At 44.8% G+C, this 18,312-nt stretch overlaps 1 protein-coding gene across 5 annotated transcripts in view; it reads right to left on the bottom strand.

The window, feature by feature from the left end:
- Positions 1–18,312, bottom strand: part of ADGRL1 (adhesion G protein-coupled receptor L1) — a 130,674-nt gene that overhangs the window by 63,685 nt on the left and 48,677 nt on the right. For all 5 annotated transcript variants that reach the window (XM_081181643.1, XM_081181640.1, XM_081181641.1 and 2 more), the window contains exon 2: positions 2,094–2,239. In XM_081181643.1, coding sequence (XP_081037769.1) covers positions 2,094–2,163 — 70 coding nt within the window. In that variant the 5' untranslated portion in view covers positions 2,164–2,239. The remainder of the gene's footprint in view (positions 1–2,093; positions 2,240–18,312) is intronic.

Here is an 18,312-nt window from a genome sequence, read left to right as displayed (position 1 = left end):
AATGTGATTGACAGGTGGGTTGCCCCTGTCACAGTTGCCCTGCAAAGGCTCCCCACTCCTGTCACGAACCATGTGCTTGCAGAACAAATAGCTCATGACAATTCAAGCAAGTAAGCCAAGCTATGCATTGCACAAGGCAAGGGAAAGGAAATGAAAGGAAGAAGTGGCTCACTATGTTTCTGATTGGGGGTAAGATTGCTTGAAAATATATTACTAAGTAACTGGGGGAGGCTTTTGAAGGTAGGAGTTATGTGGGATATTGTTGAAGGAAATGAAGAAAATTGGGGTGGGAGTGGAAACTACGGATTTATTTGGTCTGGGGAAATGACTTGCTTTGAGACCCCAAGTGTTCTTGCTTTGTACTTGTGACACAGCTGGACAGCAAGTCACATTGGAATTGGTGGCACTTGCTTTTGAGCAAACAGCACGTATAGGATAATGATGAATTGTATTATTATTTATTACTTTATGTACCACTTACAAGTCAAGATGGCTGCACCAGTAAGATGCATTCAGGATCAGGATGCACAATTGCTCATGGGTAAATGCAACCAAAAAAACAACAACAAAGTGCAGGGAGGGCAAAGCATGCAACCTCCCCACAGGACAGACAGTAGCTTATGGCAAATACTTAATTTTTAAAAAAATTTAATTTGTATACAGCCCTTCATCTGAAGATCACAGGGTGGTTCACAAGATAAAAACACAAAATGTAAACACAAAATACATAATAAAACAAGAGCAAAACTGATCAATAACCCCACTTCCACTTATTTTTAGACTTGCCTCAGTTTGTGTTTTGGAGGCCCATATATTTGACCCTCTGGAGGTAGACGGCTTAGTAGTGTGGATTATGTTTGATCCACCTGATGATCAGAAATAAACTGTTCCCTAAAAGGCAATTCAGGTGATGTTCCAAGATACTCTGACCCTTGACTAGGGAAAAGGGAGAGGCACGATTTGCTGAGATGCTGCTTATCAACATTTAGCAGCTGAACGTAAGACAGAGCAGACAGGTGGGTCACCTTTAGTGAGATGCATTGTATTTCATAAATTATGACAGATATTTTGAAATCTGCATTTAATATGCATATGAAATTTCTCTCCCCCACTTCCTTTTGCAATGGGTAAGTAGCCACACTACAGTGACAGCTCTCCGACAAAAGCTGTAGCAGCTTCAGATTATGTGTGTCAGGTGGTGAACCTTTTTCAGCCTGAGGGCTGCCTTCCTTTATAGGCAACCTTCTGGGGAGAAACATGCCCAATGGTGGGCTGGGACAGAGGCAAAAAGTGGGCGGAGCAAAGGACGTGTCTCTTTACCTACGTACAGGAGGCCATATTCCAGCCACATAAAAGTCTGAGACTTCTATACATCCCACATTGCTCTCCATCCAGACAAGGAAGAGGCAATTTCACCTTTCAAGGATGCATTCCAGCCAGGAAAAGGCCCTCAAGGAGCTTGTAGTGCAGGTGTGGCTTGAGGAAGGGCTGAGGCTTGAGGAGATACTTGAGGGGCATAGAGATTGCTGGAGGGCCACATTTGACCCCGTTTTACATGGTTCTTAATTTTAACTTGTTCATATCATGTCCTACTCCAAAAGTTCAGGAAGAATCCTATCAAGATTCACAAGCACACCAAAATATAGCCAGTCATAATCCCAGGAATCCTTTCAGGGGCATTGCCCTCTACTTAGTGGGAAGGTTTAACATGAAGCACTTTTTGGTTACGCACCAATATATATCTATGACAAGGCCAGGAATTGTAATTGCAAAGCACCGTACATTTCTAAATAAAGTACTTCTGTTTCCAGTACTTAATTAGAAAATATTTTGACATGCTCAACAGAAGCAGTTAAATACTGTTCTAAAAATTATCTTACTGCTTATTCTGGAAAAAAATAAAATAAAAGTTTTATTCTGGGAACTGCAGGATTGCTCACTTCTATTTTGTATCAAATGAGAGTTTCGTTTTGTTTTCTCCTGGCCTTGCTGTGGCAGCAAGACAAAAGCTTGACTCAATTAATCACAAGGCCTGGACTCACTCAAGAAGAAGTCTTGCCTTCCAAGGGCTGCCTCTCTTGAACTCCCCTTACCTTGGGTAGCTGAGGTGACAAGGACAGTGGTGATGCAGAGACTCCAGAGGGCATGGATGAGCCGGGCCATGCTGCACTCGATGCTGGAGCTGTCAGCAACCTGGAGCCACTCTGGTCATCCCAGAGTGGAGGACACAACAGCAGGCCTGGTGGAAGAAAGAAGAAGAGTCTTGAGTCTGGTTAGCAGCAGAAGCAGTGTTTACCCTCTGCCCTTACTTTGCCCCAAGTAAAAGTCACAACTCTTCTGCATTGTCTTCCCTGCTCTAGGACCCATACGTTGTTGTCCCAATCAGCCCACCACCACTCAGTGTATTTCCTAGGAAGCCCCTACAGCTCAACACATCTACCTCTGCCCATACAATCATGGAAGCCTTTTCTCTAGAAGAGGGGGTTCTAACAGAAAGGGCCATAAGGTGATGAAGTTGCCACTTCCCTCAAAAAGTATACATCATTTAAATTTTAAAGGAAAGGAATTATTTATATATCAGTTATTATCTGCCCTTCACTGGAAGACCCCATAACAGGAGACAACAGAATATAAAACAAAAAAACAAAAGTTTTTTTCTATGAAAAGAATTGCAACTAAGTAAAACTGTTCCAGCCAAAGCCAAAAGAGGTGGGTCCCACAAAACAAATTACTTTTAACTGTCAAAGGCCAGGGTAAATAGGTTCATTTTCGGCATGCACCAGGAGCTGCAAAACAGACCTGCCCAAAGCTGTGTCCCTATTCCTGTTCTGCGCTGTACCTTAAAACCCAGAGTCCTCCATACCCAGGCTCTGTTCAGGTAGAATCATAGAATCATAGAGTTGGAATAGACTACAAGGGCCATCGAGTCCAACCCCCTGCCAAGCAGGAAACACCATCAGAGCACTCCTGACATATGGTTGTCAAGCCTCTGCTTAAAGACCTCCAAAGAAGGAGACTCCACCACACTCCTTGGCAGCAAATTCCACTGTCGAACAGCTCCCCTTACCCCCACTAATTTTAGGAGCTGGTAAACACACACACACAGACTGCAGCATAGTAGCAGCTGTTTCATCATGCATGAAAAGTAAACCCACTTTGGTGGTGCATCTTTCTCAGTGCCCTTCCTGAAATGGCTCCCAACCATATGCATGTGAAGGCATCCTCCACTCTAATCCTACCCTACTTTTCTCAGAACCCCACTTACCCTGCAGCTGCAGCCCGCCTCTCTATGCTTGCAATGTCTGCAAAGCCATGCACACTTTCCCACACGAGCAACAATGACGTCCACTATGAACTGGGGCTCATTTAAACCAAGACAACAGAGAGATGGAGACAGAAATATGATGCCCTTTCTGGAATTTTCCAAAGTGATGGCTTCAAAAACTTTGTATTAAAGCCAGCCTTGCTGCAAAGTTACACAAGCCTACATACAGTACAACCCTTTCAGTCCAAGAAGGGGAAGCACAAATATTTGGCGCGAACATGCAAAGAGCTGCACAGGAACAGTAAAGAACCAATGGAAGTTTATGATTGCAACACGAGAGGGGTGGCCTATCTAGAGGGGGTATGCCTTGGGAAGGAGGCATGGCTTCAGGAGAGTTCAGAGGACTGGCTAGAGGGGGCCTGAGGTTCCCCACCCGGGCCCAAAACACCGGACCCAATGAGTGATAATTGGAGCCAGGGCAGGAGGAGGTTAATAGCCACTAGGCCCATCAGGGCAGTGTTTAAAGCGGGGGGCACAATTCAAATCACCCTGACAGCTACACTTACATTCTTATTAGTTCAGGAAAATAACACTGCCTCGTTAACCATAAAAAGGCATTTTTGTTACTTATTTTAACACAGTGTTTTCCAAGCCTATTCTCTGTCAACTTGTTTTCTCTTGGAACACTGCAGCCCTTCTTTTTGTGCCCAACAGTGCTTTCTTTTTCCTCTAACATGACTTTGACTCTGTCTGCCTGTCTGTCTCTCTCTCTGCCACTCCCTCTCAAAGCTATGCTCAGTCCTCTTGTTCCTCAACCCTCTCCCTGCACTCCTGAAAATTTGCCTCCCTGGACAAAACAACAGTGCTTCCAGGAAGCGTCCCCACCCCACCCCCCTCCAGGGTACAAAGGCAACAGGTCGCTGCCTTGTTGTTTATCCACAACATATATGGAATATGGAGATACACTTCTGTGTGCAGAAGCTTCATTTATTATTACTTCTATTGCTATTTGTTAGCCACTTTCCTCACAAAGGTGACCCAAAGAGACTTACATTATAACTGTTGTTCATCTATTCTAGATTTTAGAAAATGGTTTGTCTACCTGTTTGTTTTTTTGTTATCTTATGTGTTTGGACATCTCTTGAGATATAATCGCCAAACTTGGCATGAGGGTTCCCAAGATGAGAGCAGCTGTCTTCATCATAGTTTGGATGCAGGGTGCCATTTTGAATCAAGATGGTGGACCAAAATGTGACTTGGGCATGAGTTCACCTGATTTTTGGTGTGATGGGTCCAAACTCAGAAATAACAGTACCCATTTTTAAATCACTTTTTTGGGGAGGTGGGGGAGGGCTTTTATCATCCTCCATGAACTGTCTAAATTCTTTTTAAAGCTATCTAAGATAATGGCATCCATCACAATTTGTGGCCGTGAAGCTCACAGGTTAATTGCACAAACACTTCCTTTTATCTGTTCTGAATCTACCGCCAATCAATTTCATTGGGTGACTCCCAAATTCAACTATGATGTGGAAACCTATTACTTTTGCCACACCATAATTTTCTAAACTTCTATAAGGTCCCCCTTCATCATCTTTTTCCTTTTTTCTAAACGGAAAAAAAACAAACAACCCCAGACACTTGAGCTATCATAGGAAAGAGGTTCTGATCCCTTGGTCATTTGGCTTTTCATTTTCAGTTCCATTATCTTTGTTTGAGACAAATGACCAGAAGTAAGCACAGTATTTCAAGTTTGACAGTACCACAGATTTAGATATTATGATACTTGCTATTTTATTTTCAATCTCTTTTCCTTGTAATTTCCAATATGGAATTTGCCTTTTTCACAATTGGTGCAGCTTAAGTTTATGTTTCTCTTTCCTGCAAAGTCATGGTTAGTTCATGTGTTGTAAAGGACTAGGATTTTTTTTTTAAATCCCATTGTGCATAACTTTTCATTAATTTACATTCAATGTTACATGCCAATGTCCATCCACCCAGTTTAGAGACATCCTTTAAGATTCTCCACCCCCTCAGTCTGTCTGGGATCCTACCGTCCTGAATAATTTGGTATATTCCATAGTTGCTACCTCACCTGTGACTCCAGATAATTTTTGGAAGGTTGAAATCCCCCTTTTTTCTCCCTGCACTCCAAAGTACACATTCTGCACCTTATCTGTAACTCCTTTTTTCATTGAGCATCTGTTGTTGTGTTTCTGACAACTACCTCTACTTTTCTACTCCTTGTTGAGTTTTGTTGTAACAATATATACTGCTAGCAATTCACACACTGAGGGAACATCAGACGCAGGCAGGCTGAGCCATGCATGACTGCAACATGATGGAAAAAGTGGTACCAATTCCATTATGTGGCTCTTAAGGAGAACAGCAACACAAAATATGATCTGTGCATTCTCCCATCACCACCAGTGGTGGGCCTACATAGGCCATGGTTGCTTCCACAGGCCTCAAACAGGCCTTTGGAATCTCCCTCAGGGCCACATTCTGGTCTTGCGGCCTTATGTTCTGCAGGCCCAATCTCAATATACAATTCAGTAACAGGCAATGGCAGCAAAGGCTTTAAACTTACTATGCACCGTTATCTTTCCCCTCATAACTAGCACATAACCCAGTGGGATAAGTCAGCACTGGAGAGCACTGAGTATAGAGTGAGCCTAGCATGCATTATCCTTGGAAGTACTGAGGTCATACTGAAATAAAGGAAGAAATGTTCATCACCCTCCACGCTAATAAATTGGGGAAAGAAATCAGAAGTCCCAGCTCACACTTTCTTGCATGAATACTGAACAGTGGTCCTCTTTCATCAAAGGCTGTGAGTCTAAATCTCATGTGAGGTGGATATTGCTCTGGCCACTAGGCTACCCACGTTGCCATGGAAACGGGCCTGAAATCCAGTGTGCCCACAGCCAGAAGGCCTTTCTGGTGCTGTTTCAGTCAAAGGGAAATATTAAAGTGACACTTGATCAGTCCCTACCCAAGGCTCATATATTTCTCCTGCCCCATACCCCTGGGATCTGAAATTTAATGTGTGGTGATAACAGAGGGCAGGAACCAGGCATGGTCCAGCTCTGGGGGGAATGGCATATAGAGAGATGTTTTGCTCCATTATTGGGCTGTCCTGTAGTCTCTATTCACCAAAAGAAGGGTGTAAACATGGGATTAAGTATTTTTGACACAGAAGAAACAACAACCCACTCCCCAGCCATAATCCCCATAGCCAAGCCTGATAACAGGCCCCTGCTGGCAGACAGATGCTCTGACAGCTGCTACTCGCCCCCCAGCTGAGCTACAATGGGGCCTTTGCTGAATTAAACACAATAGCTTCTCCATCTTCTGGCCCACCCCCTGTGCTCTGACCCACAATGCCAATTTCATTTGTAGGTTAAGGACAAGGAAATGTCCACTCATAATGGGAATGTGTACACTGTATTGCCAAGCTAAGGAAAATATCCACTGCCTTGTATAGGAATTTTTGGTTTGAACAGCTTGACCTGAAAGAGGAATGACATCTTGTGGGAGTGTCAGGGAAAAGGCTTGGGAACCAGATTTCAGAGAAGTGGGGATAGGAGCTGTCACGACTCCTGGGGTCTATACACTAGACCCATCCCATCCCAAGTTGTTTGCACACACCCTCTGTGTTTTGAGTTCTGCACATGTGATACGAAAAAGCATGTCACTTTTCCAGAGGGAGCCACAATGAAGGACTCGGTATTTTTAATGAACTGCAAGGGAACAAGAAAACATAAAATAAAAGTGCTGTTTCCAGTGGTCCCTGACTCCCATGCCCCCTGCTGTTGAATTCTCCCTAGTGCTGCAGATGGGTGCTTGCAATCACAGCAGGAGGAGTGTTTCCTCCTGAGCATTTTGACTCCTGCAAGTTTCCCCAACTTGGAAGGGGATGCTGACAGCTACTGCACAGAGGGAAGAGAGATACAGCTGTCCCACTCTTGGCTTCCTTGCCTGAGTCTCTGGCAACAAGACAGTGATTCCCCATGGAAGCTGAGGGCACAACATGAGCAAGCAGTTGTAAATTTCCTCATAGAATAAAAGAGTATGGCTTAGCTCAGAGCAGGACAAGAGATGGGGTGAAATAGGACCATATATATCACAGCCAGGGAACACTGTGTCCTGAACAAGAGCCATTCTCTCCACGTTCCCTACACCGCCCAAATTTAATATGGGATGCAGGCAGAACAACAGTTGATGCAGAAATAATCCCCACTTCAGTGGCACCTTCCATACTCCATTGCAGTGACTAATAACATCTTGGACTAATAAAACTGCAAATGGGTCTCCAGCCTGAGAAAGCCTGCTATGAAGAGGCACAACTGAGGCCCAAGGAGGCAGGACCATACAAAAACAAGCATTCATTAACAACAACAACTTTGCAAAATATGCAATACAGAAGCTCAAGCTAAACTTTTGCAGCACAATGTATTCTACTAAACCTTGCCCACAGGAGACTACATCTTTTTAAAATTTTGCAATGGATGAGAGTGCCCACCACTCTCCCTGTTTCCCAAAGCATAGCAGTCTCTTGCCTGAGGCCTCATATACTCATATATATTTTTACTCTGTAAGACTGGTAATACACCATGGGTGGGGCTACCTTCTTATCAGGATTGTGGGCACAATAGTTACAACCTGTATGGCAGAGTTGGCTAACTTCTGCACAAATTTTGGCAGTGGCAAAAAAAAGGGGGAGACAATTAAAGCGGACACAGAACTCTGGTAGGCAGAGAAGATACAAACTGAACTACATATGAGGTGTGAGGGGGCCACACCAATCATTGGTGCGCAGCCTCCAGGAGGTTTGGTCAAGGATGAATGTGGCCCTCAGGCTAAAAAAAGGTTAGCTGCATGGCGTACAACAGTGTTTCTGTGACCAAATTGGTTCACATACTATCAGCGTTGACAGAAGAGCACCATGTAACCATGCTTACTGGTATTTATTCCTGTAAGGGAGCGTGTCCACAACCAACCAGTGACTCTGATTGTCATCAGAATTCAATAACTGTTAGCATTCTTATGACCATGTACCATGTGGAGTTAGCACTTACCCAATTTACTACTCTGGAAAGAAGTATTATTGATCATCATGATGGCCACAATTTGTGCAGCACTTTTATTAAAGTGCAGAGCACTTTATAAACTTTTTTGTTCGCTCCCATTTGAATATACAATCAATAAGGAAAATACCTGCAGCTGCATCTGGTTCGTGCCTCTCTCAGGCCTGGTCCCCCTTTTCCCCTACCTCACATCATCATTCCCTTGCTTCTTGCAACACAATACTCCCCAGCAATTGTGTCAGCACAAACTGATGGGAGAGATTATCCCCTGCAGAGCCTTTCATGTTAATTTCCCGCTTCACCATGCAAACTGACCCAAAGAATCCCAGCTTAAGCTAGAGATTTAACAAGCAGGCTGAAAGCTGCCCCCATGCTGCCCCTTCCCACTACTGAGAGAATGCTGTCCAACTCCAGCCTCAGCAGGGTCCCATGTCTTTGTCCTGCAGCACTTCACCTTGTTTGCTCTGGGCTTTGTGAAGCAGGGCCAGGAGTACGCTTCCCCAGGCAGGGCTGTGTGCATTAAAGACACTTCAAAAACCCTCCCTAATTATGGATTTATCATCTCTCCACAAGGCTGCTCTCTCACTCTTTCTCTCTTGGGAAAAGACGCTGCTTCTTAAGAAACTGCCTAATTACATCTAAAACTGCCAAATTATTGCATTACCCCCAAGAGGGCGGCGATGTACATATCTCTGTAATGTACACCAGGGTGAGACAGCAGCCAGATGTAGGCCTGGAAGAGATTATTACACAAGGGAAGCAAAAGGGCATTTGTAGCGTGTCTGTAGCTGGCGCAGTGTGATCCAGTGACTGAACACTGGAGTTGGAACAAAAACAATGGGCCTTTTATTCTCAGCTTTGGAAGATGAGTAGGGTCTGGATGGCGAAAGCAGAAAAAGGCTCGGTAGGAAGATGGACCCACGGATGCGATGCCTGTTTATTGCTGCATGACCATTAGGGAAGCCTCCTCTCTCCCCATCATGCAGACAGCAGACTCAAGCCATTTGCTTTCCATGATACAGCCCTTGCAAGGAAGTCCCTGGGAGGAGAGGGGGAAACCGTAGCTCAGTGACAGAGCACATGCTTTGCACATAGAAGGTCCCAATCCCAGGCAAAGAACAAAGTAAAGAGGACTAGGTAGCAGATGATCAAAAAGGCCTTTGATCGAGACCCTGGAGAGCTGCTGCCGTTCAAAGCAGACAACACTGGCCTAGATGGGCAAATATTTTAAAAGGCAGGGGCTTATGTTCCTAAGCATGACTGAAAAGGCAGCAGCATGTGAAGAGACCTCTTTGCTTTCAAGTCTCAAGTTCTTAGGCAGCTCTGTAGGCAGCAAAGGGCCCCAGAACAGGAATTCAGTTGGCCTCTCTCTCCAGCTTGGTTGACAGCTTAGCCTCAGCTACCATGTTTGGAGCACCTGCCTGGCCCAATACCTATTTCCACACAGGATTAGCATCCTCTCTTTTTACATCCCTTATCCAATCTAACTTCAGTGGGGGTATTTAAGCAGAGGCTGGACAGCCACCTGTCATGGATACTGTAACAGCTCCCTGCACTGCAGGTCCTGTGCTGAGCAATGGGTTGGAGTAGATGTCCTCCCCAGCTTCTTCCAGCACTATAATTCTATGTGACTTGGTGCCTCTGCAATCTAGTCATGAGCCTACCGCTGATCACCTGTTAGGTCAATTGCCCACATGTCTAAATAAAAGGTGGTGATAATGCTGGGTGGCTTCTCCACACTTTGCCTTGAGGCCAATCAATTTCCATTTTAATGAAAAATCTCCTATGCAGGCCATGCTAGAGTCACAATGTGGTGCAGTCAATGTGGGGGAGCTGAGTTGTGCTGCTTATCAGGAGTAGATCCCAAGGCTCATGATACAGTTACCTTGCTGAAGCTAAGCAGCTCTTGAAACTGTTCAGTACTTTGGTGCCTGTGCACACTGCCTTGATGTATTCCATCATGGAAGAAAAGCAGGAGATAAATATCACATGCGCTAGCCATAGGTACAATCACATTTCATTGCTCCAAACTGCAACAGTGACCCACAACCCAAGTAAAGAACTGCATTTCCCCTGCAACTTTGGAGCTGCAAGAAAATCTTCTTTCTTTTTTGGCCATCACTCATAGACTAATAAGATTGTCTTCCATGAACATGGTCATAATTGTGAGTCCGTAAGTGACTGTGGGGGCCAATTCTGGATCCATACGTCCTTCCATGGTGGGGACATAGGTTTCCAAGCGGGAGTTGATCATGGGAAGGGTTTGCCTTCTTCTTAGCTTGTTTCTCCCTTTCATCCTGAGTTTGTGCTTCTTCAAAGTCCATGTCAGCTTTGGTAAAGGCTGTTCTCCAATTGGAGCGCTCACAGGTCACAATTGTTGGTGTTTATACTACAATTTTAAAGATTTGCCTTGAGGGAGTCTTTAAACCTCTTTTGTTGACCACCAGCATTAAGTTTGGAATAGAGTAGTTGCTTTGGAAGACGATAATCAGGCATCCGAAAAACATGACCAGTCCAACGAAGTTAATGCTGAAGAATCATTGCTTCGACACTAGTGATCTTTGCTTCTTCCAGTACACTGACATTTGTCTGCCTGTCTTCCCAAGCGATATATAAAAAAAATTCAGATACACCACTGATGGAATCTTTTGAGGAGTTGGAGATGGCATTTATAAGTGGTCCATGTTTCACAAGCACACAGTAAGGTTGGTAGTACAATAGTTTTGTAAACAAGCATTTTGGTTTCCCTGCAAATGGGGCTCCAATAAAATGTATTATCCTTGAAAGAAAGGTGCTTCCCAGTAGGAAGATAGTTGTGTTCTGTGTATCAAATTAACTACCACTGCACATTGGTTGTGGAATAAACTGATCAAAGTCCTACTTTCAACCTATTTATTCAAGCTGGAAACTATTTTGTGCACAGAATGGCTCCATTTTGAAAGCAAAACCTGGCAGTAGGGGATATTCATGTTTTAAATATCAACCTGCTACCATAAAAGCACTGATACATTGTGGTTCTATGGCTAGCATTGTTTTAGGACTATGCTTAGAAGCAGCAAGTTAACTCAGCTGTCATATTTGATTCTTCAAATGGCTGCATTACGTTTCTAATTTGGGGGAAATGGGGAAAGATACAAACTAATTATTAAGTACCCTTAAAGTCATTTGACAGGGGGACAATATTTTCCCCATTCTGTCAAGTCCCACCTCCCCCTTATAGTCTACTTTAGAACAGCAGCAACTCACAATGCCCCGAGCAAAGAGCTGCAAAAATAAAAAAAGAGGGGGGGGGAGAGAGTCCTCTGGAACGCTGAGGCCAGCTCCAGTGGATTTATTGGCATTCAGAAGTCTGGATTCCTCTTCCAAATACAAAGGTGCCCTGGCAACTCCTGGCATTAAGCTGCTTCCCCCTCGGTGTGTCCTGTGCTTTGCATAAGGAGAATCACAGTTTTTATTAGGAGGAAATACAGAGCCCTCACAGACAGACAGCTGGCATAGAACTCAGGGTTTCTGCATTCCCTTTCCAGCTGCGGAAGAGAAACAGGAGAAACTGGTACAGTACGGAGGGTGTATTCTTGCTGCAATACATGGCTATTTCCTCAGCTTGCAACTCATTCAATTCACCTCGCCGTTCAGCATCTGAGGCCACTTTCCGAAATGACACCAGGGGCCTTTCAAGATGATTGAAACCCCCACATTTTATACTTACTGCTGCCAACAGCAGCTGGTGCAGCGGTGTGCTGGGAGGTAAGAGGCCACTGCGACTTGCAAGGACCCACCATCACGTGCGAGATGCAAGGCTGCAGGGGTGGGGCAGCACTCCACATGCTTTACTTACTTACTTACTCATTCATTCATTCATTATTTAAAACTATTTTAAAAATGTAAATAGCTGCCGACTGGGTAGCAGTGCTCTGCACCAGCTGCTGTCAGTGCCCATGACCAGCCTGGATGCTCTTAGCCAGTCCGCAGTCCTGCACACTTTGACTTTGGCCTCGCCCTGACTCCACGGCCATCTTGCATCATCTCTTGCCAGAAAGAGCACTGGCTCCTCTCCCAGTGGAAGCCTCTACCTGACTCTTGCCTCCTGCCCAGCACATCACTGGGTTGGCCAGCACCAACCCAAGTGCTATTGTTTCGGCAACAGCAGTGCTTTATCCATAGTGTAGGTGGCAAGATAATTGTGGGGTCGGGAGGCAGAATCTCCCCCCCCCCCAGCAAAGGGAGATACACGCTTCAGCACAAGAATAGGGTGATTGACAACAAAATTAGGATTAAGACAAAGCTGTATTTCCAAATAGCAGAACATTGCAATAAAGGATAACATTGATGGTCAGCACAAATTTGTTCTTTGCTTTTCAGGAGTAACAGAAAAGCTCCCAGGCCATGGGAGTAGCTGGAGAATGTTCAGCCTAAAGAATATATGAAATAATTTCAGCTGTGAGGCAGAGAATCAGGACACACGTCACAACCTGAACCCAGCAGGTGTCCATGATTTTCAGGCAACCTCATTCTGCACTAAGCTCACATAATGACTGCAGTGGGTAGCACACTGGGATGAGGACCAAGGAAGCCTAAGCTTGCATCTCCACTTAGCTATGAGGATAAAACAGTGGGGCAGGCATGTACTCAGCCCCAACTTCTTAGATGGGCAGGATTTGCACATCAAATTTGCAAATGACATCGAACTGGGAGCAGCAGCTTATGCCGCAGCAGAAGACAGAATCAGGATTCAAGATGACCTAAACAGATTGGAGAACTGGGCCCAAACTAACAAAATGAATTTTAATAGGGACAAATGTAAGGTTCTGCAAATGTAAGGTTCTGTGGTTGAAGTACACACACATACTTTTTATGTTCTTATAGTCTGCCATTTTGTCCAAGCCAGCAAATTGAACTTGCCCTGCAAACCAAGATTGGAAATCAGGGGTTGATCCTGGTTTGCAGCAAGGAAAGGATAAGCGATAGTTTGATGATTCAGACAAAATGGCAAACAAACTCTAAAGCTTGTCTTAGCCTTGTGTTATCCATTAGGAAGGGGCACTTGGCAGAACAAGGAGGGGAAGTCACCGTGGCATTGTTGGTGAGTGCTTTTGCGGATGGCTGTGGAGAAAATACAGCCGTTGTCTATATTTAAATAGATGAGCCTATGCAAATGAGCAGTGGCTGCAGATGCTCTCTCCTTCTTCCCCTCCCACAAGAGTAGTGACATTTTGTACTCCTATAGAGTCCCTTCAGGGCAGGAAAGGTTCTTAGTGTTGTTTTCCCCACATCACATGATACATTCTCCACCCTTTCTATGCAAAAGAAAAAAGAAATTTAAAAACCCCATTCATCTGCTCACCTGTTAAGTTTGCATACTACAACGATCCCAGGCTGCCTCTCTGCATATCCAGTCTTCCTGCTCTAGACAAACTGAGCTCTTTTAATCACACTTATTTAAATCCTCTAAAACCCTTTAATCATTTTTGGCAACTTCTCTATATTTCCTCTCACTTGATTACAGTTTTGTCTCCCCCACATTGGGACCCTGGATTGTCCCCAGAGTCTCACAGATGGGACATGTGCCTCTCACCTGATGGAGTGATATAAAGCTACCTTTTTATCTCAAAGTAGAGTGATTACTAGAAAAGTATCTCATCCCGCCCCCAGCCCTTCATTCATTCCCTGAAAGCAGGTCGTGCCCTAGAGCCAATTTTAACAAAATGTGTTTGGGGACAGATCTAGGAACAATATGGGTGCTTCCTGAATATTGAAGAGTATTGTGGCTTCAGAACAGTAAGACAGGAGCAAGGAATCTGTGGTTCTCTAGTTGCTGGACCACAAGTCCCACCATCCCTGACCATTGGCCATACCGAACTAATGGAGGCCCTCTAACATCTGGAGGGCCTCAGGTTCCTCATCCCTGAAATAAGCAATTAAGGCAAGCTCCTACCAGATTCAGTATTTACAAATTGTAATTGAGAAGCACAAAGCACAGAAGGGAATAGAAAGAAATGTGACAACCGAGGAGGGGGGCAGAGAGGAACCTAAAATCCACATTTGAAAATATTTGAATATAATTTTATATAAAATCTATTGTGGGGAATATTCACAGAAGCTTAGCTGAGGGGGGAAATACAGATTCAGAATGGCATTTGGGATAGTCTGCACCAGGAATTAATTGAGATAACCACACAAACACCCAGTTCAGAGAGATGTCCATGTTGCTGAAAAACTCTAGCCTCTCTCCATCCTCTGCCACAGTGGAAACACGGTGACCCTAAGAAGGTGTTTTTGTCCTCGGCTACCTGGATTGGGAGAACTTTGGGGCAGAGACTACCTTTGGTTCTGCATTTGCTCACTGCCTAGCACAGCAGGGCCCTGAGCACAAACAGGGTTGCTCTGTAATAGAAACAGTAATGTCACCATCATGCTGGGACTAATTCTCGCTCCTTCTGACTCTATTTGCACGGGGCTGTGCATGGATCAATATAAGCCAATGCACTTGCCAGCTGATAAATTATCCTCACACAGCTTAGAGCCACGGCTAAGGTGTAACCCTTTATCTACCTGGCATGTAGGTCTTAAATTGGATGCAGGTCATCAAGCCTTTAGCAAGGAGATAAGGCTTCAAAGTAAAGGCAGATCACAGAATCAACCACCAACAGTTGTCACCCACAGAGTACTGGGTTTCCTCAAGCTGTGCTTTCCATCCTTGCTGGATTTCACTGGGCAATACAAGGGAGCAAGAGGAAAACAAGCAGGCCAGAGCTTAGCTCTTAGTTGTTACCTGTCAACAGAATAGGGACACTGACATCAGGGTCATATGGAGAAAGGTCTCCCCCACCCACCCACTGCAATGTGTGTCAATGAGAGCTGTATGTTTTTATTTTTACTAGGATTCCACAGAATGCGCAAGTATGTACACAATGTGTGCTCTGCTGCCTAACCTTGATCAGAGAGCAGAATCAACATGCAGCTTGGTTAAAATCATCATTGTTCTGGATGAAAGCTAGAAGATTTGATGCCACTATGAAGGGAGGGAGCTTAGAAATCAGAACGTAAATAACAAGTGTCAGGGGTTCAGGAGCAGAGGCGAGGGCAAGGGAGGAAACAGAGAGCGAGGGGGAGGAGTCCGAAGAAAAGATGAGTGATGACGACGACCCGAGATCTCCGAGTCTTTCCAGTGAATCAGAAGATTCACAGAAAGGAGCGCCAGTGGCCAGAGCAAGGGGGGAGCATAGGGGGACACCCCAGGAAGAAGGGTCCAGAGGGGGCTCAGAGGGCAGCAGTTGGAAATCGGGACCAGCGTCACCAACAGAGCACAGTGGAGAGGAAGGGCGCCAGGTATCGAGCTCTGGCAGCTCGCAGCAGGGGGGAGGGCATGAGTCAGGAGTGGCCACACCTCCATCGGGGAGCGAAGAAACGGTCAAGCGGAAAGTGGGAGGTTGGGCGCGCGCGCCAAGTTCAAATGCACCGGAAGGTGGCGCAGTAAGCAGCCCGGAAAGGGAGCCAGGTCCTAAAGCCCGACGCAAGGAGACAGAAGGGTCTGGGGGGTCAGCGTCAGAAGAGTCCAGGAAGGAAGAGACCACGGGGGGGGGGGGCAGAGGGACCCAGAGAAGAACGGTCAGGCGGAAAAGGTGGAGTAAGGCTAGGGTATTAAGCTGGTGTACAGGGGGCGGAGACTCAGACGGAGCTTCGCCGGTCTAACTCATAAGACGTAGAGCTGCACGCGGCAGCTTGAGAATGGAAACTGTAACTCAATAAAGACTTTTATAAAGTCTTTATAAAGTGAACGCTGGCTAGTGTGATCCTCTGTGAGCTAGGATCTGGAAGCAGCTCTGACAACAAGATTCTTGCATTTTGCCAGTCAACTGACAGACTGAAATACCTGGGCAAAAGTGTTCAGGCTGAGTCTTCTCTTGGACCATTCATGAATAATTATTGCTGGAATACACACACACACTTACTGTGTCGGGCTAATGGTCTCTCTAGCCTCATTTTTATCTCTAACATGCCTCATACTTAAACAGGTGTATAGCAGAAAATAGGGTTGCCAACAATCTGGTACAAGGGATACTGATATACTGGACTCTCAGCCAACAGAAAGGTAAGACTCCGAGCTTTCTTTTTTTTAAGGCAATTCTCTAGCCCTCCTAGAAAGAAAGTTATGAAGCAAAATGTGCAGGTAACCTTCTAAACAATTCTTGTGATATAAGCCAGCTTGGCTGCTCCTGCCAGTCAATGGTTTTAGCCAATGAGTGAAGTCAGAACTGTGATTGACAAGTGAGTTGTTTGGACAGCAGGCCATAGGAATTCTTGGGATCCTCAAAAGCTACTGTTTCCCCCTCCCATTTAGTGCATTTTTCCTGTTTCATTCTTATATTCAAGTAGTCCACGATATCTCCATAGTTTGCCCTTCTTCTCCCCCTAGCAACCAGGATGCATCTTTCCTGTGATGGGTTCGTCTGAGATCAAGCACTCCCTGTAAGTTACTATCTGCAAATCCTACTGCACAATAGGTGGGTGTGGGTGTTAAAATAATAGCCCTTTCCAATAGCAAATGCAAAATGTGAAAACTTTGCACAGAGGCTTAGGCATATTTCCTGCTGTGCAGGACTTACAGACATCCATTAAGAATTCACTGTGCAGTTAACATACGGTACATGTCTACACAGAAGCTTCAAGTATGTTAGGTGGGGCTTGCTTCCAGGTAAGTGGTTACAGAACTGCAGCCTAGGCTTTGGGTTGGCATTGGGGGAAAGCAGGGTTCTTGTGACCTTAACAGCTGTGTGGCAGGCAGAAGTTCAACAGCTTAAGACTTTTCTACTATGGGAATATAATTATGGGGGAAAGGCTCCCCTATCCTCATTCTGCTTGTCAAGACATTTTATTATGTGCATGGCCACTGATTTATTTTTGGACCCTCCACTCACCTGCAAAAGAGAATACAAATTTGCATATGACACAGCACATGCAAATGTTATGCAAATCTTTTGTGTCCTTGTTTGTGAGTGGGTCAGAGGGCCCAATCCACATTCAGTGTACTGGTTCCAGAGAACCCAGCTGGCACCCCTGACAGCAAAGGATACTAACCGAATTGTTTAGTTCTTATCAATCATGGCAGCTTCTGACAACCTAATGTTTAGGGTCAGCATCTGCAACAAAATGAGTGCCCTAACCATCGTAGTTAACAGCTGCTGATACCATCTTCCACAACTCTGTCTTGGCCCCTTTTTAACTAATTATACAATTGCCTGTCACCATATCTGGTGGATAGATATTAAATGAAAAAGGAAACCACTCAGTTCCATGAATAATGTTGTATGTATGTCACCAAAATCTGCTACAAGCTTAGTTGTCTCTATTCTAAACAAAAGGGGTGTCCTTTAGCTTTTACTTCTTGGTGTGAGCATATATATTTATTGCTCTTGCCTGATCTTTTCCCAATTCTGTTACACCCTTTTTCTTTCATTTTTTAAAGCAGAGTGGCTGAGTTGTGCACCATCTCAAAATACTCCAATTCAGCAAGATATAACCACATAGCACAGCAGGGACACATCTATACAGCTGATGCAGGCACAGATCCACATTGGGATGCATATTTTAAAATCTACTGCAGTGCTCAGTTGGGCCCCACTGGATGTGGACAGGAATAGACATCCATATCCAGGATCACTAGGTTTTGAGTGAGGCTAATGGCCAGAGCTGGATCACAGCAATAAGGATATTTTCTGTATTGTTTTCTAGCCCATTTTTTATTAACACAAGCCCTAACACTCTATTTCCCATTTTGGTGACAAAAACACATTGTGCAATGCTACCACGTTATGGAAATTATTCCAAGATCTATTCATTGAATACCGATAGCTCATTAAGAAGCCCAATAGGGTGGGAGATAATTTGTTCTTGTTGTTCCTAACTTTACACACTGGGACTCAAGTCTTGTAAGGACCAAACTAGACATGAAATGAA

This window comes from Podarcis bocagei (genome assembly GCF_964188305.1).
Source record: "Podarcis bocagei genome assembly, chromosome: 2".
NCBI lineage: Eukaryota > Metazoa > Chordata > Lepidosauria > Squamata > Lacertidae > Podarcis > Podarcis bocagei.
This window is presented reverse-complemented; position numbering and strand designations above follow the sequence as displayed.